Here is a 21,579-nt window from a genome sequence, read left to right on the forward strand (position 1 = left end):
GTGTGTGTTTGGTAACAGATGTTCCAATCATTCTCTTATGTTAGCAGATTTTTGTTTTAATAAGAAGAAATTTTAAATGCATCACCAAAACAATGTTCCACCCAAATGTGAACTATAGCTAGTGTGTTTTAAAACTAGTAGAATCATAGGATTTTGTAAAATTAAAAATGCCAAGTATATGGAAAGTAAATATAGGTAACTTCATGCATCAGCAGATTAAAGAAATGAGTTTTAAGGATCACTTATTTATTTAACTCCCTCCCACCCCTGTTTATTTAAAATGTCTTATGAAAGCAGGGACTTTTAATTTTTCCTGCAGGTAAATGGCAGTTAATGATTTTCTTCTGAATTTCTGGATTTTAAGCTTTACCTAAACAATGTAGAAAAATAAATACTTGGCTAACTTGTTTCAGTTGCCGTTTGCAGGGTCCTATCTTACTCTATAACCTTAGTATACTCATTATTCTACCTTTGACTAGAAAGTATAAATGTTTGCCAAATTGTAGTGAGTCTACTAAAAACATACAGTACAGGTGTTTTTAAAACCTAATTTAAAGCATAGTTTAAAAATTCCAGGAAAAGAAGAGCTGGTAAAACTTAACTCAGGTGTAAGTTGATTCTGTTGGGCCATTAGGACCTTAGGTTCGTGTACTCTGCAAACACGTTACAGTAGCTGTCCGCCACGTGGAGGCGGCACAAGGACAGTCCTACCACAAAGCAAGTGACTGATCACCACTTGAGGGAAGGGTGAACATTTCCCGTTGTGTGCTGTGATGTAAATCAAACTGTGTTTCTCCTTTGGAAGTGCCTTTTGCTTTTCTTCAAAGAAGGGTCCTTTCACAGAACTTTTCAGACATTGCTGCTTTTGAGTTAAATTGTTTTCTCTTCCATTGTTTTTCTTCTTTGGGCTTCTCAGGAAGGCAGACTTCAAAATCCAGTGAAAATGAATGGCTCCAAGGATCTCCCGGAGTCCTATGACTACGACCTCATCATCATTGGAGGGGGTTCTGGAGGACTGGCAGCCGCCAAGGCAAGGCTCCTTGTGTGTCCTGGGATATGGGGAAAGTAGTCAGATCCCCAGCAAAATTCTCCAGCTTTCTGTGGAATTTTTTTGAGCTACTCTTTTGGCATTTTATATGTTAACTTGCATAGGGCATGTTAAGGACATTTTTCCAGGTTAAAGTATGTACTGTTTGTGTAGAAATACTGAGGCCAATATTTTGGGGCACATTTTCATTCATTTTAAGTTTGCTTTTTCCTAAGATAATAATGGGTTTGTATGGAAATATCTAGAAATTAAATATATTTTTATTCTTTATAGATATGACAATTATTAGGTGTTTTCACTTCAGTCACTTCTCTGTTCACAGACCCTCCTCCCCAATAGAAAGATGGAGAGCAGTTGGATTTCTTTAACTTAATTATTAAAAGTTTTTGTGTGTATGAAATGAGATAAGAGTATATCCACTCACTCTGTGACCTGGAGGTGATGTGGTAGTGGATGTATAAATATAGGAGATTAGGGGTGAGGCTCCTGGCACTGAATTGAGATACATTTCCCCTGAGTGAGGAGACCCTTGAACCTGTCATTGTTCCCTACCAGTTTCTTTTAAAAGATAAAGTTGTATTCTTCTAAGGTGTAGCCTGTGGTGAATCAGTAAAAGTAGGTTCAAATGAAGCTGCCCAAATTGGGAGCAGGCCAGTGTCTGGCATCAAGTAGCAAATGATTCAGGAGTAATCTGAGATTTTTTTATTCTGATCATGATTTTTCTGAAGGACACATAACATAGACTCAGTCCTTTCAGGTATCTTCCTTTGGAGGTCTGGTTGCCAGTACACAAAGCTTACTCTCTGAGAAAGACAAAGCGTACTCTGTAAAATGAACTGACAGTTGTCACTCCCCTAAAATGGATTTGGAAACCTTATAGAGATCATCAGCTTCTCCATTTGCTCTTCTCATGAACATTTTAGGAAATCTTACAATTTCAGGAGAAAAGTTTCTCTGATATTCTGCCTAGAAACTCAATTAGATAAAACTTAAAAAGTGCTTGCAGAAATCTTACCAGATACAGGTTAAATCAAGGGTTGTAGACTATCGGTGTGTCTGTTTTACTGACTTAACCACCAGTTTGGAAATGGCCACATATTTTTCAGATTATTGTTTAATTTTTTATTGAGTGGAATAAGAGGATTCTTGGGTTTCCAGCTGACTGACAGTCTTACAACTGTAATCTGCATGTTTTTAGAACTACCCTTGTTTAATTTTTACATTGGAGTTGTACTAATCATCTTGGTATGTGAAATTCTCAGGTATTAATAATTGGTTATGCTTTAGACATTATAACTGTGTTAAAATAGCATTGATTTTTAATGGTCCATTTCCAGTCCATCATGTTAACCATTCCAACTCATTTTAATAATTTATTTTCCAGGAGGCAGCCAAATATGACAAGAAGGTGATGGTTCTGGATTTTGTCACTCCAACCCCTCTTGGAACTAGATGGGGTAAGCTTTTAAAGTACCTTAGAAGTGAATTTGTAGGAGCAGATTTTTCCCTGGCTTTGGTTTGAATGACTTCTAAAATCCAATTTTGAAATTAAATAAATTTTAAAAAACAAACTTGTGCCAGGTCAAAATGGACTCCAGTTAAATGTTGAACACTTAGGTTCCTTGGCACAGAGTTAAGATAATACAAAACCGTATCCACAGCTGTTTTGATGATGTAAAGATAAATATTTGAGTAACTTAGTATATTTAGGGGCTTAATAAGTGAAAGTTTAAACTCTTCCTGGATTTCTGTTTCAAATCTGTCTCCTGTGTCCAACAAGAACTAGAATTAGATACCTTAATGGATAGCCCTTGCTTCTTCTTAGTCTTGGTGAATTCTGTGTTCATTATTTATTTATTCAACAAATATTTATTGAACACTTACTATGAATGAGGGCTGTGGGGATATAGCAGTGAATGTATAGACCTGAAGTTCCTGCTTCTGTGGAGTTTACATTCTCGTGGAAGACAAAAGATGAACAAGAACTTTACTGATTGTGATACATGGTACTGAAAAAGTTACTTGGAATAGAGAGGAACTGGGTAAAGAAAGGAGTTTTAACTTTGAGACTGTTATCAGTGGTGATCTCTGAAGAGGTGACTTTTAGATGAAACCCAGAGAGTAAGAATGAGCCAGTCCTGCCAAAAGCTGAGGAAGAATCTTCCAGGCAACTTTTCTCTTTCTCACAAAAAGGCACATACAAAGGCCCTGGGATACGTTTGGTGGTTGTGGCATGGATAGTAGAAACTGGAGCTAAGATTGGAGAGGAAGGCGGGTGTCAGACTGTATAGGTCCTTGTGGACCAAGATGAGGGATTTGGTCCTGATAATCTAAGCATAATGGGAAACCTTTGGGAAGGGGAGTAATGTGATAGGTAAATTTCGTCAAGATGACTTGGGCTGTGGAAATTAGAAGGAGGCAGGAAGTCTGGGTAAGCCAGTGTCACAATTTCTGATTCATTCATTCATCAGGTACTTGTTAAGGTGTCACCTCTTGCAGGCATGTTCTGGTGCTGGATGTGGTCTCGCTGGCCTGTGGAGCTCACACTGGTGACACTCAACCGGCTTTCTCCTTGGAGGGCTGCTGGTTTCCCAAGCTGTGCAGTCCTCTGCCATCTTGCACTCTTGGCATTTTGGCTGCCTCCCCACCTGCTTATATTATGTTCTAATGGAGACAGGTTATCACCGTGTTCTTTAAGTTCAGGGACACTAAACCTTTTTAGGGACTTACAAGGTGTTCTGAATCCTTTGGTGAGACTCAGTGAAGGCTGTGGACCACCTCCGTAAAAAATTGCCCACGTACGCTAGACTTTTATTTACTTTTTGGCTGCATCGTGCGGCTGTGGGATCTTAGTTCCTTTAGTTCGACCAGGGATCAAACCCATGCCCTCGACACTTGAAATGTGGAGTCCTAACCACTGGACTATCAGGAAATCCCCTATACTAAACTTTGCATATGGTTTGAGACTCACTGCAGTCCAGCCATGCCCTGCTCAGCAACCCCATTATCAGTTCTATTCATGGATTTAGTGGCAAATATAAGGTTGTACACAAAGTAAAATCTCAGTATCTGGCTTTTTTCTCAGTCAATTAATTATGAATTTTTGAAGTACATGAAAATTGTGGAAGTCTGCTCCTTTTTGTTTTAGGGTAGTTTTGCCGTGTTTAGTCTCTAAGGCTCTCTGATCTTAGAAATGTTGTGAGACTTAAGAATAAACTCGTATAAACAGTGTTGACTACATGAAACAAATTGTGATGTTTTGTAGAATAGCATTGGGGCTTGGAGTGGGCCACCCAAAATATACACTATGGCATGTTGATTATTTTGAATTAAAGTTACTTAAGAAATGACCAGTAGGACACTCTGGCCCTCCTTTCTGTTGCCTGAAAGCAGGAAATACATCACATGAAAGGTGCACTCCCTACATCAGGAAGTAGAAAGACACCCTTATCACAAAAGATAGGGAAATTCGGGGCTGAGAAGCCTAATGTAAAGAAAACTGTTACTTCTTTACCTATTATCCCGAACCCATACTCTGTTTAGATTCTTAAATAATTGAGCACCCAAAACGTCAGTTTCTTTGTCCTGTCAATTCCTCACAAATGTATTATTTCTTTGTCTAAAAAATAGAAAAGCTGTCTCTTTTGGCTACTTCTTAGGTCCCATTTCTATGAAAGCATCATGTGCACAAATTAAAATGTATTTCTTTTTCTTCTGTTGATCTGTCTTATGTTAGATTTGTCCAACCACAAGAACTGAAGAGGGGTAGACGGGGAAGTTTCCCTCTCCCTTATAATGGTAATAACCGTTGGCCCTTTTCTTTGGAGGATTGTACATCAGGCTGTAAACTGATTTTGCAATGCTTTTGCAGGTCTTGGAGGAACGTGTGTGAATGTGGGTTGCATACCTAAAAAACTGATGCACCAAGCAGCATTGTTAGGACAAGCCCTACGAGACTCTCGAAACTACGGGTGGAACGTCGAGGAGACGGGTATGTGGGGGAAGCTACTCTTCCATTTGTGCTATTGAGGGGCTTCAGCTAGGATTTTGCAGTGCACCATCCATCCTTATGAGACTAGCATATAACCTGGAAGTCTTTTCTATTGTTTTGTTTTTTTAATGGATAAAATCATTGTGGTTAAAAAAAAAAAACCCAGTGTGGTTATCCTGTGTCTTGTTGCCTGGGTAGTAACTATTAATGGTAAGAACAGATATTGTACTTGGAGTATCTTTTTATAACAGAAACCCAGAATTCTTTCAAAGAAATTCTCATAATTTTAGAGTTTCCTATGGGAATGCAAATTACATTTGCTTTCCCTTGAAGCTGTTATTTTTCTCTCATCCGAGAAGTCTTGTTTCATGAGCTGATATTTGGGAGGGTTGTTTGTTGAGAAGGGGGTTTTGTTGGATTAAAAATATTATTAGAGTACCTTGGAAACCACATCCTTTTCTATTGCCCAACAAAAAAGGCAGTGAGCAGGCTCAACCTAATGGAGCCTGAATTTATCACGTAATCTGCTGATGTTCTACCTCTATTCCCACCTCTACCCCCCTACCCTGCAAGTTACTTACTCCTGTGTCTGAGTACCTGAGTCTGCCGTTAGTCCACGCTTTTCCTGCCTGGGAGCCTCCTGTCAGTGTACCCAGTTCACAACAGAATCTCCTTTCAGTTAGTGAGTTAGATTTTTTCAGTAGACTTTTCAGAAATCCTCCTAGTGAAGTTACATAATATTACTATTGCTTGCCCACTATTTGCACTTGGTTCTGTGCTGGGGAAGTATATAAATAAATACTACAAATCTGTAAATAGACAAGTTCTGTTTTCATCGACGTGCTGATATCGTTGATATACCAGCTAAGTACCCTGGGTGCCCAGAGGTGGGGTCAGTAAATGATTTAAGAGGTGACCGGAGATGACTTTTTAGTTGTTGTGTCCTTGACAATAAGCAGAGGAGCGGATAGTCAGTTCATTTAGACAGTGAGAAGAAAAGGAACAAGGTTCGTACTTGGAGAATAGTAAATACGTTGGCGTCTCTAGAGCAGGGAGCATGTGGGAACATAAAGCAGACAGTTGCTGTGGACTGAATGCCCTGGGCGGTTTGGGATGAGGGTAGGAGGAGGAATGTGGACCAGCTTAGCAAGCTGCAGTTGTGCTGAGGGCAAGTTGGAACAGATGTTTCATGGTTCTTGGGATAGCAGGAAGAAGAGGGGAGAGGAGGTAAAGACCATAGCTGTAGCAGAGAGGAAGCTCCTGTCTTTCCTTAATACCCAACTCATGGTTTCACTGGGGTCCTGCAGGTCAGGAGTCATGTTAAAGTCAGATCATTTTCCTTATTCTCCATTTCATCTTCTTGCAGTACATATATGAGCCTGCTGTCCCTGGAGGGGGATCCCATTGTTCCATTTGGCAGACAAGCAGATCGGAGCTCTGGGGGGTAAAGTGGTGCCCCCATATCATAGCTAAGAAATTGGCAGCACTAGGGCTTCCCTAGTAGCTCAGCTGGTAAAGAATCTGCCTGCAATGCAGAAAGCCCTGCTTTGATTGCTGGGTCGGGAAGATCCCCTGGAGAAGGGATAAGCTACCCACTCCAGTATTCTTGGGCTTCCCTGGTGACACAGACAGTAAAGAATCTGCCTGCAATGCAGGAGACCTAGGTTTGATCCCTGGGTTGGGAAGATCCCCTGGAGGAGAGCATGGCAACCCACTCTGGTATTCTTGCCTAGAGAATCCCCATGGACAGAGGAACCTGGTGGGCTACAGTCCATAGGGTTACAAAGAGACACGACTGAGAGACTCAGCACAGCACAGAGTTTAGATTGATGTCTCTCTGACTTCAAAACACATGGGGTTTACACAAGGGATCTTCTTTCAGCCCTCATGGCTTCAATGGCAGCTCCTCTAGAGGACCAGGGTTTGGGGAGCTGTTGTAGAAGCAAGTACTCTGAGAGCTTTTGACCTTGCTCTGTGTGTACCTCTCCTCACCATGCTCTCCCCAAAAGGGGCAAGTTCTGTGTGCAGTCTGCAGGCCATACTCGAATTTCCCTTCTGGGTCTTTGGGAGGGAAACCCAAGAACCACTCATTTTATTTGCTAACCACTCTCATAAGATCTGTGATCCACCCCTGTCCTTCCATGCATACTCTTTACCAGTATTCTCAGGGAGACTTCATTCCCTGGGGTCCCCAGGGATAAGATCCTTCCTCACCTCATTGAAGTTTGGCTGTTAGCGTAGACAGATGCGGGCGGTAATTCTGACTTTGCTGTTTACTGCCCGTGTGGTGAGGATTAAATACAATTCATTTCAGTCGCTCAGTTGTGTCTGACTCTTTGTGACCCCATGGACTGCAGCAAACCAGGCCTCCCTGTCCATCACCAGCTCCCGGAGTTTACTCAAACTTGTGTCCTTTGAGTCGGTGATGCCATCCAATCATCTCATCCTCTGTCATTGCCTTCTCTTCCCGCCTTCAGTCTTTCCCAGCATCAGGGTCTTTTCCAATGAGTCAGCTCTTCGCATCAGGTGGCCAAAGTATTGGAGTTTCAGCTTCAGCATCAGTCCTTCCAATGAATATTCAGGACTGATCTCCTTTAGGATGGACTGGTTTGACCTCCTTCCAGTCCAAGGGACTCTCAAGAGTCTTCTCCAACACCACAGTTCAAAAGCATCAATTCTTTGGTGCTCAGCTTTCTTTATAGTCCAACTCTCACATCCATACATGACTACTGGAAAAACCATAGCTTTGACTAGACGGACCTTTGTTGGCAAAGTAATGTCTCTGCTTTTTAATATGCTCTCTAGGTTTGTCATAGTTTTTCTTCCAAGGAGCAAGCGTGTTTTAATTTCATGGCTGAAGTCACCATCTGCAGTGATTTTGGAGCCCCCAAAAATAAAGTCTGTCACTGTTTCCCCATCTATTTGCCATGAAATGATGGGACCGGATGCCATGATCTTAGTTTCCCGAATGTTGAGCTTTAAGCCAACTTTTTCACTCTCCTGTTTCACTTTCATCAAGAGGCTCTTTAGTTCTTCGTTGCTTTCTGCCATAAGGGTGGTGTCATCTGCATATCTGAGGTTATTGATATTTCTCCCAGCAATCTTGATTCTAGCTTGTGCTTCTTCCAGCCCAGCATTTCTCATGATGTACTCTGTATATAAATTAAGTAAGCAGGGTGACAATATACGGCCTTGACATACTCCTTTCCCTATTTGGAGCCAGTCTGTTGTTCCATGTCCAGTTCTAACTGTTGCTTCCTGACCTCCATACAGATTTCTCAAGAGGCAAGTCAGATGGTCTGGTATTCCCATCTCTTTAAGAATTTTCCAGAGTTTGTTGTGGTCCACAAAGTCAAAGGCTTTTTAGATACAATATTGTGATTAAAATACCTGCCAGCCTTAGTTTCGGTCCCTTCCTCCTGGACTTGCTTCTTCTAATTTTTCCCTTCAGAGTGTCAGCCAATTGGAGTAGACTCTGCCCAGCACTTTTCTTGGTTCTTTGTTCAACGGGTTGTAGAGAAACATCTATGGATCTTTAGGAATTGGTATGTTTGAACTGATTTGTTTCCCTCAAAGAGAAGAACATGTAACAAGAATACTAATCTGAAAAAGTCTAGAATTTGTTGGAAAATGTATGGTTGTTGCAAGCAAATTTTGATTTATGTGGTAATATAATTTCCATATAGTGTCTTCTTCATAGTGAATGTCAGTGGCTCTTAAATTTCAATAAGACTTCTGGGGATCTACAACTCATGATCATTAAAATGTTGTTCATTCATGTAAGGTCTCATACTTAAATTGGTATGTAGTTGATGTTAGCTTTAAACTGTCAACTCAAGAAAAATGAAGTAGGTGGAACAGAATAGCTTAGTTTGGTAAGAAAGGTAGGAAAGTACATGTAACAGGTCTTTAGAATCTTTAAGAGATAAGTATAGGCCTCTGCAGAATAAATTTTAATAACAGGGTCAGCAAAGTATGATTCTAATAAGTTCAGTAATCAAGTCGGTGATGAAATATAACTTGGTGAATTGACAAATCTTCTTTCCAGGAAAAGAATATGTTTATAGTTGTCCCATAACAATAGTAAGAACTGGCTTTACTTATTTACATTGACTTTATTTCTAAATTACATAAGAAACTAATAAATGTACAGAGATGAGGTAATAAAGCAGCTACTACTAGTGTATTGCAGCTCTGCACAGTAAAATCAGCATTTTAAAATCAGCAATTTAAAATCTGAATTTTAAAATATAAACCAACTCAAAAGTTATCTTACTTGTGCATCTCTACAGAAGTTATCTATTCAACTAATTTAACAGTGTTAGCTCTTTTGTGTTTCTTCCCCTTTTCCAGATTTTAAGATAGAAATATATATCTTTGTATTTTTATACCTTCCACCTCTTGTATACCTATGTCAGGAACAGTAATCCCAAAGTCTCTGACGGGAGATGTGCCATCTATTTAAATCCCTTCCTTCCTCCTAAGTGGAAGCGTGGTGGCTTCTTTATTGTTGTCTTTTTCATTACTCCTTGTGCCTTCTGAAGCAAACTTTGGCCTCTCTGTGGGGACCAGAGCTGGGTGCTGTGGGAGTGGCTGGCCCGGCCTGCCGGGATCCACCACCCAGGGAGCAGTCATCGCCTCCCTCCTTTTTGTGCTAAAATGTTGGTGGTGAGGGATACAGTGGACTTAGACAAACATTATTTTATCATTAGATCTTTGAGGAAGAAAGAAACTTGGAGGTATATTTTTCAAATGAGAAGCCCTTAGAGGCTGCTGCTCCGTGTTCCCAGGAGATGAGGCGTGAATGCTTATTTTGCATTTTTCAAATAGAAACAGATCTAATCTCATGCCCTTGACCAAAGAACAGTGCTTCTGTTTTCTTGAAAAACTGTCTTCTCTGACATTGCAAATAGCTCTGAGTGTGGTGAGGGAGGAAAGGCCCTTTGGACCTGGACCAGGCAGCACAGCTGAATCTGCCTGGTGATGGGGTGGCAGGCGGGGAGAGGGGGGTGACCTGTCCAGGACTCAGCCTGCGATCTGCTTGTTTCCTGAAAGCTCCAAGATGAGACTGTGATAAGAAAAAAATTACATGAGCTCAGTTATGTAAACTGGAGGAATTGATCCTTTCTGGAAGATTTACTGGCTGTGTATTTTCTTCAGATATATCTGTTTGAATTCTCTTGTGCTCAAGAATTAAACATACCTTTTTTTTTTTTTTTTTACTTTTATTAGTCAACTATTTTTTTGAAGTTACATTTATTATTTATTATTATTATTTATTTTCATTTTTATGGGAAAAAAAGATACTGTTCTTAACTGCCTGTTGCTGAAATAAATGGATGTAGCATCTCCTTTTTCTCCCCCAACCCCAAGCTGGACTCTCTCCTGGAGCTAACGATGCTCACTCATGACTCAATCAGCCAGTTTAATTGCACAGCAGAGGTAACTTTAAAGAAGAGTTGGCGGCTTTATCTGGTTGAAATCACAGTGATCACAGTGCCAATGAGGTCAGGGTAGAAAGTTTAAACCTGAAGGAGGCAAGTAGCTTCATGTAAAGAAAAATAAGGAAAAAATTCAATGTTTTATAAATCAGTTACACAAGGCAAAGGCAACCTGAAACCCAGCTGTTCAACTGGCAAGTTTGTTCAGTTGGTTCCAAATTGGTGGAGCAAGATAGTCTAATCCATTGTCGTGTCTTCCTAATAAAGGTCATGAATGGCCTCTGAATCTGTAGAATGGGCACATTTTATGTTGCAAGAACACACCAGGGAAGCTCAAACTAATGAAACATGTCCTTTAATTAAATGTCTTTTAGTTACACAAGGAGTTTCTACTGTTCGGCCTTTTTGTTTCTATCTTTACAGTCGAAGATCCACAAAGTTCTCAGAATAAATGTACCTTTTAAAAAACTGAGCATTTGTGAAATTGTAGGATCCCATTGTCCTTAGAGAGAAAGCACAATTACTGGTTTGCATTTGGGGGCTTGCAGAGTTTCTGGATGCATGTATTCTCCTACCATACTCAGCTGACGGTTCACATACAGTGTGTCTGTGCTGCTGTGAGTTCTCATGTAGCCCTGGGCAGGTCATCCATCCATCCTTCATTTCCCTGTGTATATACTGGAAGGAATTTGTGCCCCTTCAGGGTATTTGAGGTATAAGTGAGCAGGTGCAATGAAGATGAAAGGATGCTAGTAGCTCTGTTAGTTGGAGAAGGAAATGGCAACCCACTCCAGTGTTCTTGCCTGGAGAATCCCAGGGACAGCGAAGCCTGGTGGGCTGCCGTCTATGGGGTCGCACAGAGTCGGACACGACTGAAGCGACAGCAGCAGCAGCAGCAGCTCTTTTAGTCTAAACACTGTTGTCGACCCTAGGGGTGTATAGTAGTGGGGGGTGGTTCAGGAGCATGAGAGAATTGGCTTAAGACCCAGTTGCCAGGGTGGGCATAAGGACGCACCCAGGTGAAATACAATCCTTGTCAAGGTAGCTGGAATCAGCATTGCAGAGGCTCAGCATTAAGTTACAGCTGGTGGACCAGGCCAGTAGAATCAGGAGGCCTGGGGGAGGTGCTGGGCTGTGCCAGTGGGTGGGCTGTGTAGGAACAGGGAGTGTCCAGGTGGTATATGGGAAAGCAGGAAGGTGGGGGATTTGGGGAATTACTGGAAAGCAGGGCAGCCCTAGAGAACTGGGGTTCCAGGCGTGTAACCACCCACAGTCCAACAGGGATCTGGTTACCACCAGCAGCATGTAAAGTAGGAATTTGGATTTTGTGAGACTGAAACTCAGTTCTCAGAATGAAATGCAAGACCAGGACCATAGGAGCAGCTAGAGTATCTTGATGCTGAATCCCAAAGTAGTGGGCTGCAGCTTTTTTCATTTCTTCTGCCTGAGCATAACCACATTAGAGATTGGTGCCTGCCTACTGTACCCGAGGATGAAGGAACTTTGGTAGAGAAAAGGGATTTGAGGAGTTTGGAAATCGAATGGGGCTTAACAGTTACAAAGCTTGTCCCTAACAATAGAATTAGTGTTGAATTAGGTCTAATCATTGAATTTCTGTCATTGAAGTAATTTTTTTGTACAGTTACTTAGTCCCAACTGTGTCTTCTTTTCGAATATGGTATCTCTTGTAGGATTGGTAGAGCAGAATCCACTTAGTACTTCTACCACTGTAAAATTTCGGAGTGAATCCTTCCTTTGGTCTTGTTGCTCCCTGAGGGTGTTATTGGCATGCTGTGCTGGTCAGCTCCTAGTTGTAAGGAACCAAGGTGGAGGATAGTTAGTGTCACTGTACATCCCTGCGTCAGTCAGTTTAGTCTCTCAGAAGTGTCCGACTCTTTGAGACCCCATGGATTGCAGCACGCCAGGCTTCTCTGTCCATCACCAACTCCCAGAGCTTGCTCAGACTCATGGCCATCGAGTTGGTGATGCCATCCAACCATCTCATCCTCTCTCATCACTTTTTCCTCCTGCCTTCAATCTTTCCCAGCATCAGGGTCTTTTCCAAGGAGTCAGTTCTTCATATCAAGTGGCCGAAGTATTGGAGTTTCAGCTTCAGCATCAGTCCTTCCAATGAATATTCAGGATTGATTTCCTTTAGGATTGACTGGTGTGACCTCCTTCCAGTCCAAGGGAAGACTTGAAGACAAGTTCAAAAGTATCAATTCTTTGGTGCTCAGCTTTCTTTGTAGTCCAACTCTTACCTCCATACATGACTACTGGAAAAACCATAGCTTTGACTAGACGGACCTTTGTTGGCAAAGTAATGTCTCTGCTTTTTAATATGCTCTCTAGGTTGGCCATGGCTATTCTTCCAAGAAGCAAGTGTCTTTTAATTTCATGGCTGAAGTCACCATCTGCAGTGATTTTGGAGCCCCCAAAATAAAGTCTGTCACTGTTTCCGTTGTTTCCCCATCTATCTGCCATGAAGTGATGGGACTGGATGCCATGATCTTAGTTTCCTGAATGTTGAGCTTTAAGCCAACTTTTTCACTCTCCTGTTTCACTTTCATCAAGAGGCTCTTTAGTTCTTTACTTCCTGCCATAAGAGTGGTGTCATCTGCATATCTGAGGTTTTTTATATTTCTCCTGGCAATCTTGATTCCTACATGTATCAGAGTGACAACCAAAACCACTACCAATAAAACCACCACTGATAAAACCACATCTAGGATTTGCTTAAAATATTACAGTTAAAAAGAAGACGTGTTATGTAATGAGGTTGGTTAAATGTTGGTAATTGTTAAATATGGATGATCAGCACATGGGAGTGAGTTCTTACTATTCTCTTCCATTCCTTGTGGGGAAACAGTAAGTCCTTTCTCATGTTTCCGTGGTGGTGGATGGACATCAGACAGACAGGCTGGTCGAGGCTCTCTGTAACGTCTGTTGGGCCCTAGCACCTAGTCCACCTGGCCTCATGACCACAGTGGCCTCCAAAGTTCCCCCACCCCAGTTGAACTCGTATCTGAAGGTTTGCTCCAGTTTTTGCTCTGAATCTGTTGAAGATTTGTTCCAGTTTTTGCTGACATTTTTTGGTTGTATATATTGGATCTCTATAATCTGCTCTCTGGGAGGCCACAAACCAGTTTTTATGCTGTCATTCCCACTTCCAGAGGCCGGCTGCTGGTACCCATAGAATTGATTCTAGTACTTCTTGCCTGAGCCAAGCTACTTAACTCTGACTCTAGGACTCAGACTGTTTATTTCTGTGTCAGAGGCTTTCAATTTGTGTTGATTCTCTTCTCCCTCCTTCCAAACCACAGCTTCCCCAGAACCTGCCTTCTACCACTAGAGTAGATTTAACCTGTGTCCTATTTTTTCAATCATTGTTGAAGTTGTTAATGAATGAATGACAGGGTTTGTTTTTTGTCCATTGAAATTCAATATTGTATTACTGCCTTTGCTCAAATAATTAATTTTATGATAGAATTTTAAAAATCTTCCTCTTCAGTGAGACAGGAGGATTATATTCTTTGCAGCCAAAGATGGAGAAGCTCTATACAGTCAGCAAAAACAAGACCGGGAGCAGACTGTGGCTCAGATCATGAACTCCTTATTGCCAAATTCAGAATTAAATTGAAGAAAGTAGGGAAAACCACTAGACCATTCAGGTATGACCTAAATCAAATCCCTTATGATTATACAGTGGAAGTGACAAATAGATTTAAGGGACTAGATCTGATAGACAGAGTGCCTGATGAACTATGGACAGAGGTTCGTGACACTGTACAGGAGACAGGAATCAAGACCATCTCCAAGAAAAATGCAAAAAAGCAAAATGGCTATCTGAGGAGGCCTTAGAGATAGCTGGGAAAAGAAGAGAAGCAAAAAGCAAAGGAGAAAAGGAAAGATATTCTCATCTGAATGCAGAGTTCCAAAGAATAGCAAGGGGAGATAAAAAAGCCTTCCTCAGAGATCAATGCAAAGAAATAGAGGAAAACAACAGAATGGGAAAGACTAGAGATCTCTTCAAGAAAATTAGAGATACCAAGGGAATATTTCATGCAAAGATGTACTCGATAAAGGACAGAAATGGTATGGACCAAACAGAAGCAGAAGATATTAAGAAGAGGTGGCAAGAATACACAGAAGAACTGTACAAAAAAGATCTTCATGGCCCAGATAATCACGATGGTGTGATCACTCACCTAGAGCCAGATATCCTGGAATGTGAAGTCAAGTGGGCCTTAGAAAACATCACTGCGAACAAAGCTAGTGGAGGTGACGGAATTCCAGTTGAGCTATTTCAAATCCTGAAAGATGATGCTGTGAAAGTGCTGCACTCAATATGCCAGCAAATTTGGAAAACTCAGCAGTGGCCACAGGACTCGAAAAGGTCCGTTTTCGTTCCAATCCCAAAGAAAGGCAATGCCAAAGAATGCTCAAACTGCTGCACAATTGCGCTCATCTCACGCGCTAGTAAAGTAATGCTCAAAATTCTCCAAGCCAGGCTTCAGCAATACATGAACCGTGAACTTCCAGATGTTCAAGTTGGTTTTAGAAAAGGCAGAGGAACCAGAGACCAAATTGCCAACATCCACTGGATCATTGAAAACGCAAGAGAGTTCCAGAAAAACATCTATCTCTGCTTTATTGACTATGCCAAAGCCTTTGACTGTGTGGATCACAATAAACTGTGGAAAATTCTTCAAGAGATGGGAATGCCAGAGCACCTGGCCTGCCTCTTGAGAAACCTGTATGCAGGTCAGGAAGCAACAGTTAGAACTGGACATGGAACAACAGACTGGTTCCAAATAGGAAAAGGAGTACATCAAGGCTGTACATTGTCACCCTGCTTATTTAACTTCTATGCAGAGTACATCATGAGAAACGCTGGGCTGGAAGAAACACAAGCTGGAATCAAGATTGCTGGGAGAAATATCAATAACCTCAGATATGCAGATGACACCACCCTTATGGCAGAAAGTGAAGAACTAAAGAGCCTCTTGATGAAAATGAAAGAGGAGAGTGAATAAGTTGGCTTAAAGCTCAACATTCAGAAAACTAAGATCATGGCATCTGGTCCCATCACTTCATGGGAAGTAGATGGGGAAACAGTGTCTGACTTTATTTTTTTGGGCTCCAAAATCACTGCTGATGGTGATTGCAGCCATGAAATTGAAAGACTCTTACTCCTTGGCAGGAAGGTTATGGCCAACCTAGATAGCATATTTAAAAGCACAGACATTACTTTGCCAACAAAGATCCGTCTAGTCAAGGCTATGGTTTTTCCAGTGGTCATGTATGGATGTGAGAGTTGGACGGTGAAGAAAGCTGAGCGCCGAAGAATTGATGCTTTTGAACTGTGGTGTTGGAGAAGACTCTTGAGAGTCCCTTGGACTGCAAGGAGATCCAACCAGTCCATCCTAAAGGAGATCAGTCCTGGTTGTTCATTGGAAGGTCTGATGTTGAAGCTGAAACTCCAATACTTTGGCCACCTCACGTGAAGAGTTGACTCATTGGAAAAGATCCTAATGCTGGGAAGGATTGGGGGCAGGAGGAGAAGGGGACGACAGAGGATGAGATGGCTGGATGGCATCACTGACTCGATGGACATGGATTTGGGTAAACTGTGGGAGTTCATGATGGACAGGGAGGCCTGGCGTGCTGGGATTCATGGGGTCGCAAAGAGTCGGACACGACTGAGCGACTGAACTGAACTGAACTGAACTGAACTCAAGCAGACTTTTAAACTTCTGTCTGGACCAGGGATCAGCACAGTTTTTCTGTAAAGGTCCACATAGTAAGTATTTTAGGCTTTGTGGCCCTTGTGGCCTATGTCAGAACTGCTCAGCTATGGAAGTAACTGGTCGTGGCTGGATTTCAGTAAAGCTTTATGTATAGAAGAGGTGGTGGCTGAATTTCACTTGTGGGGCCTTAATTTGCCAGCCTCTGGTCCAGACACTGTTACCAGGTTATTAGTACTCCAAACGTGGCTACATCAGAATCCCTTGGAGATGGATATACATTCCAAATCCTAGGTCTTTTACTTAAGCACCCTATTGACCCAGCAGTCAGTGTTCATAGTCCAAGGTAAAATTCCTGTTTGTTTCTAGATAAAGAAGAAAAAAGTTTGGATATAGTTATTTTAGTCTTAAGAATTAATTGCCAGGATTTTTACACTAATTAATTGTTTGATAGTTTTCTAAAGGGGAAAAATATTTGAAAAGGTTGTTTATGTTCTTGAAATGAAGGACTTGTTCTTTCAGACCAGTTCCTGGGAACTGATACTTGTCAGGCAGTTGAGAAGCTGAGCATGGTGTCTGTCTTTTTCGTGCAGTTAAACATGACTGGGAGAGAATGACAGAGGCGGTCCAGAACCACATTGGCTCTCTCAACTGGGGCTACCGCGTGGCTCTGCGGGAGAAAAAGGTCACCTACGAGAACGCATATGGGGAGTTTGTGGGGCCTCACAGGATTAAGGTAAGCGTGTGACTGCCTAAGAAGGTTTTTTGGTTTTGTATCTTTAACCTTTTGTTTGGGGGAGGAAAAGTGAAAGTGATTATCCTAATAAAAACATTAATGACTCAGACCATCCAGTTGGGTGATTTTGCAGTCACTTCTTAGGAGCTTTCTCTTGTGGTGTAGTGAAGGAATAAGAGGACTGGGTTTGACGCCAGATTAGCAGGATTTGAGTCTTGGCTCTATGTCTGCTTCCTAGCATTGTGCCCTTGAGCAACCTCTCACTGCATTAGCAAATTTTTATGAAGATCAAATTGGTCACTGTAATAAACAGCCTTTTTAACTACAGTGTTTACAATTCTAAAGGATAATAACTTATTAAAAATGGATATATTGGTTCCTTTGCAGGCAACAAATAACAAAGGCAAAGAGAAGATTTACTCAGCAGAGAGATTTCTCATTGCCACTGGTGAAAGGCCACGTTATTTGGATATCCCCGGTGACAAAGAATACTGTATCAGCAGGTAAGGACAAATTGAGGGAGAAAAGAGGATTTCTGCTTTTTCTTTTTTCTTCAAATCCATTTAATCCTTTTCCTAGAACTTAGTTTTTCACCACATTTTTGCCCAAAGGAACAGGGAATTAGGAAAAAGAGAAAGGAAAACATTTTTAAACCAGAGAACATTAAAAAAAAATTCAGGATTATAAACATTAGTCATCTTATCACCCAGAGTTAATATCACTACTCATATGTAGATTATGGTTGCAATATTTATATTTGAAATTTATATGTATGTGAGTATGTCTTATAAATGTATACTATGTAAAACCCAGATGGATATTTACAGATATTTTGGAAAATAATTGATACATATGTCTGTACCTTTTTTTTTTTTCCAAAGTTAGGATTACATATTACCCTTTATGTAGATAACTATACGACTTAGAGGATGACAGGCCATTTAGGTTTCTCAACCCTAGTTTTTCCTTACTCTTTGCCATTTGAATGGGTACAATGTCAGTGCAGAGGGACTTTCTGAAATCAGTGAGTCAGGTAAGGTTGTTGTATGGCTTATTTTTGCCCATCAAGTGGAAATGCTGGTGACATTATTGTTCAGGAGTTTTGAATTAAGATATTAAATTTTGAATTAAGAATTAAGTTATTAATATAGATTGTTGATAAATGTCTCCTTGGATGCTCTCTGCCCAGGAATTTCTTATTTTCTGATTCTGTTATAACTACTTATTTTTAGGCTTTTTTGCTTTGTAATATGAGTTCATCCTGTGAACCTTTGCCCGGGGGCAGCTCAGTTGGCATCTCCCGTTTTCACTGTCTTAGATGAACTCCCTTGTCAGATTTTAAAAAACTCGTCTACCAACAATACTTTTAGTATCTCTTACGTCTGGTGTCCTCCTCACTCTACTAGAAGATTTTGTCAGGCTTTACTTTGAGTGGTTTTTATATTACAAAACCCACACATTGACAGCTTTTCTCCACCTCTCTCCCCACTCTTGGCGATTGGTGTGGTGGTTGAGGAGAAGTAACACAGGTTTTCCACCTCAGAGAGAGCCGGAGTGGTGGGACGAGGGTGGGGGTTTGGGTTTGCGCATGTGCGATTTTAAACAACCTAAGTGGAGAATTACTCCAAATAATACAAAATACACTTGTTTGACTGGGAGTTGGACTAGTGTCAGAGTTGCTATGGTTTGCTGTGCTTACCCATGGAAGCTCGAGCTGCTTCCACAGCAGTTGAGAGGTGAGAAAGGAGAGTGTCTGAGACCTTGTAAAAATTTCTCAAATATTATGTGTGTAGCTAATTGGGATGGTTTTAATCCTAAAAGTGTCTTGTTCTTAAGAAAGTAAAAATACCTACTTTAATTTGGGTCATTATACACATATGGAGATTTTTCTGTTCTTTTCTTCCTTTCAAAATTTTTTTTTTTTTTTCCAGTGATGATCTTTTCTCTCTACCTTATTGCCCGGGTAAGACCCTGGTGGTCGGAGCATCCTATGTTGCTTTGGAATGTGCTGGATTTCTTGCTGGTATTGGTTTAGACGTCACTGTTATGGTACGGTCCATTCTCCTAAGAGGATTTGACCAGGACATGGCCAACAAAATTGGTGAACATATGCAAGAGCATGGTATCAAGTTCATAAGACAGTTTGTACCAACAAAAGTAAGTGGGGTTGCCTGGAGGTTTGTTGATTCTATACTCACATTAAAAGGTGAGAGAGAGTTGGGGTGGGTGAGGGAAGAAGCCTCCTTTCAGCATTATGAACCATTGGGGATACTGTCATTCCTCAACTGTGTGATTTAGGTATATAAACTATTTCTACCTAAATAGGTCCTACCACCTAAATAGCTTTGTTCTTACTTGCAGATTAATGATCTCCTTCCCCTTTCAACTTAACCATCTTTTATTCTCTTCTGTTGAAATGCTTTGCGTTATGTGTTCCTTTATTTTATTATCTTTGACCTGTTATATTAATACTTATTTTTTTCTACATACCAGTGATTTAAATAAGAGTTTGAGACTAGACTGATTTTTTTTCTTTCTTTCAAAGACGTTTCTCCTTAGTATACAGTATAGTCCACAGATGCACTGTATTATTCTGGCTTCCCTGGAAATGATTATCTAATTTTGTTATGTCGGCTGGCCTTGTTTTGCTCATTTAATCTTCTTTTCTTTTGAAAATGCTGAATAATATGCCAAATTATATTTGGTACTTGTTAACCACAAATGTTCTGATACACAAGAGTGACAGAGTCAATCACTTGACATATCTTTAACAGATTCCTTTAGGGCAAGTAAGGATGAGACTATATTGTTTAAATTAAGGAATTTTAGTTGTAATATTGTTTAAATTAAGGAATTTTGGCTGTTGTTTTTAAAATTGCTTAATGGGCTAGTAACTTGGGGGTTTTTTGTGGGAGCATGAATCCCTTGATGCTGGTAAATAACAGTATAAGTGTGAGGATTAGAAAGACCCGAGTTCAAATCCTGTTCTGCCAGTTTCTTACCATGTGACTCTGGGAGAATGACTGCTCCAAGCCTCACTTTCTTTTGTGAAATGATAACTGATAACATCCATCTCACAGTTCTCATGAGGATTCTACTACCATTAGGACTGTGATTAGAAGAAACAGCTGTGTATATATGCTGTACTGATAAAAAGTAGCATCTTCCTTTCTAATCTCTGAACATTTTAGATGTTGTGGGCCCTTTGAGAACATGATGGACTATCCCTAGTGAAATAAGCCTGTGTCTGTGTATATAACATTCTGCTTGGTTTACCAGGGTGATTTAATTTTAGAGATTAGGGGCTTTCCTGTGGCTCAGACGGTAAAGAATCTTCCTGCAATGCAAGAGACCCAGGTTCAATCCCTGGGTCAGGAAGATCCCCTGGAGAAGAGAATGGCTTCCCACTCCAGTATTCTTGCCTGGAGAATTCCATGGACAGGAAAGCCTAGTAGGCTACAGTCCATGAGGTCGCAGAGAGTCGGACATGACTAAACAACTAACTTTTTAAATTTTTTTCCTGGAGATTGTAGTATGCTTTCTCTGGCTTTTTTCTTTGCTGATTTGCTCTGTGAATTTTATTCTATTTGAGAATTATTTGAAGGAAAGCCCCTCTAACAAACAGTAAGCAATGAGAAAGAAAGGAATAAATAAAAGAATCTCATGTCATCCTAAAGATGTTGACGTGAGGGAGATGGGATATAAAAGACCTTACAAGCCAGATTTTGTGTTTTAACTTTGGGTTAACTAGATAGAAGGAGAGGATATAATTACCCACCTTGATGTTGATGTGTGTCTTTATTGTGGAGTAAAACCTTATATCACTTTCATAGGTTGAACAAATTGAAGCAGGGACACCAGGCCGACTGAGAGTGGTAGCTAAGTCCACTAATAGTGACCAAACCATCGAAGGAGAGTATAATACGGTAAGGAATGGACGTCGGTCATACTTCGTGAGAAAGCAAATCATATGCTTATGCTATATTTGCTGGGTTGCTGTTTCTAAACTGTTGGTTCTGTTCCTATTCTAAGACACCTTTATTACTTACGATATTATAATTTGTTTTGGTACAGGGATGGATTTAATTTTTTTCTACTATAACTTAAATATTATTTATCAAATGGTTATTGAAAAAAGTATTAGCATGTTAAAATGAGCTAGAATTTCTCTGTCTCATGTTCTTGTATTTCCCCAGCCCACAACTTAAAAAAAAACAACTTTAGTGGTAGGCTATGCTTTGTCTCTATACTTGGCTAAATTTACTAAGGAATTGTTAATTCCCTTTTTCTTAAGAAATGTGTACAGCTTCTTACTATATTATGTTTAGAAGATTTAATTTAAATGATTTTGATTTGTTTAAACTCTTGGCATTATTTTCTTAATAGAATATTTCTTTCCGGGTCTGGAAAATGAATCAGATTGGCTTAATGGAAAAAAATCTGATGAAATAACTCATGCAGAGCCTTTTTATTAACAGTCACCATATATTAATGATTTTTCAGGTATTGCTGGCAATAGGAAGAGATGCTTGCACGAGAAAAATTGGCTTAGAAAATGTGGGGGTAAAGATAAATGAAAAGTAAGAAAAAAATCTTTATTATGTTTTATTAAATAC

The 21,579-nt window shown here is 40.5% G+C and overlaps 1 protein-coding gene across 13 annotated transcripts in view; it reads left to right on the forward strand.

Moving 5' to 3' along the window:
• Window positions 1-21,579, forward strand: part of TXNRD1 (thioredoxin reductase 1) — a 144,039-nt gene that overhangs the window by 83,939 nt on the left and 38,521 nt on the right. For 9 of the 13 annotated variants that reach the window (XM_081595626.1, XM_081595632.1, XM_081595633.1 and 6 more), the window contains 8 exons: window positions 917-1,030; window positions 2,433-2,505; window positions 4,920-5,039; window positions 16,821-16,963; window positions 17,351-17,466; window positions 18,895-19,120; window positions 20,797-20,889; window positions 21,467-21,543. In XM_081595626.1, the coding sequence (XP_081451752.1) occupies window positions 917-1,030; window positions 2,433-2,505; window positions 4,920-5,039; window positions 16,821-16,963; window positions 17,351-17,466; window positions 18,895-19,120; window positions 20,797-20,889; window positions 21,467-21,543 (962 nt within the window). The remainder of the gene's footprint in view (window positions 1-916; window positions 1,031-2,432; window positions 2,506-4,919; window positions 5,040-16,820; window positions 16,964-17,350; window positions 17,467-18,894; window positions 19,121-20,796; window positions 20,890-21,466; window positions 21,544-21,579) is intronic. The other 4 variants (XM_081595630.1, XM_081595629.1, XM_081595628.1 and 1 more) reach the window with 1 other exon arrangement.

This window comes from Giraffa tippelskirchi, chromosome 4 (assembly GCF_054371585.1).
Source record: "Giraffa tippelskirchi isolate mGirTip1 chromosome 4, T2T-mGirTip1v1.2.pri, whole genome shotgun sequence".
Lineage (NCBI taxonomy): Eukaryota > Metazoa > Chordata > Mammalia > Artiodactyla > Giraffidae > Giraffa > Giraffa tippelskirchi.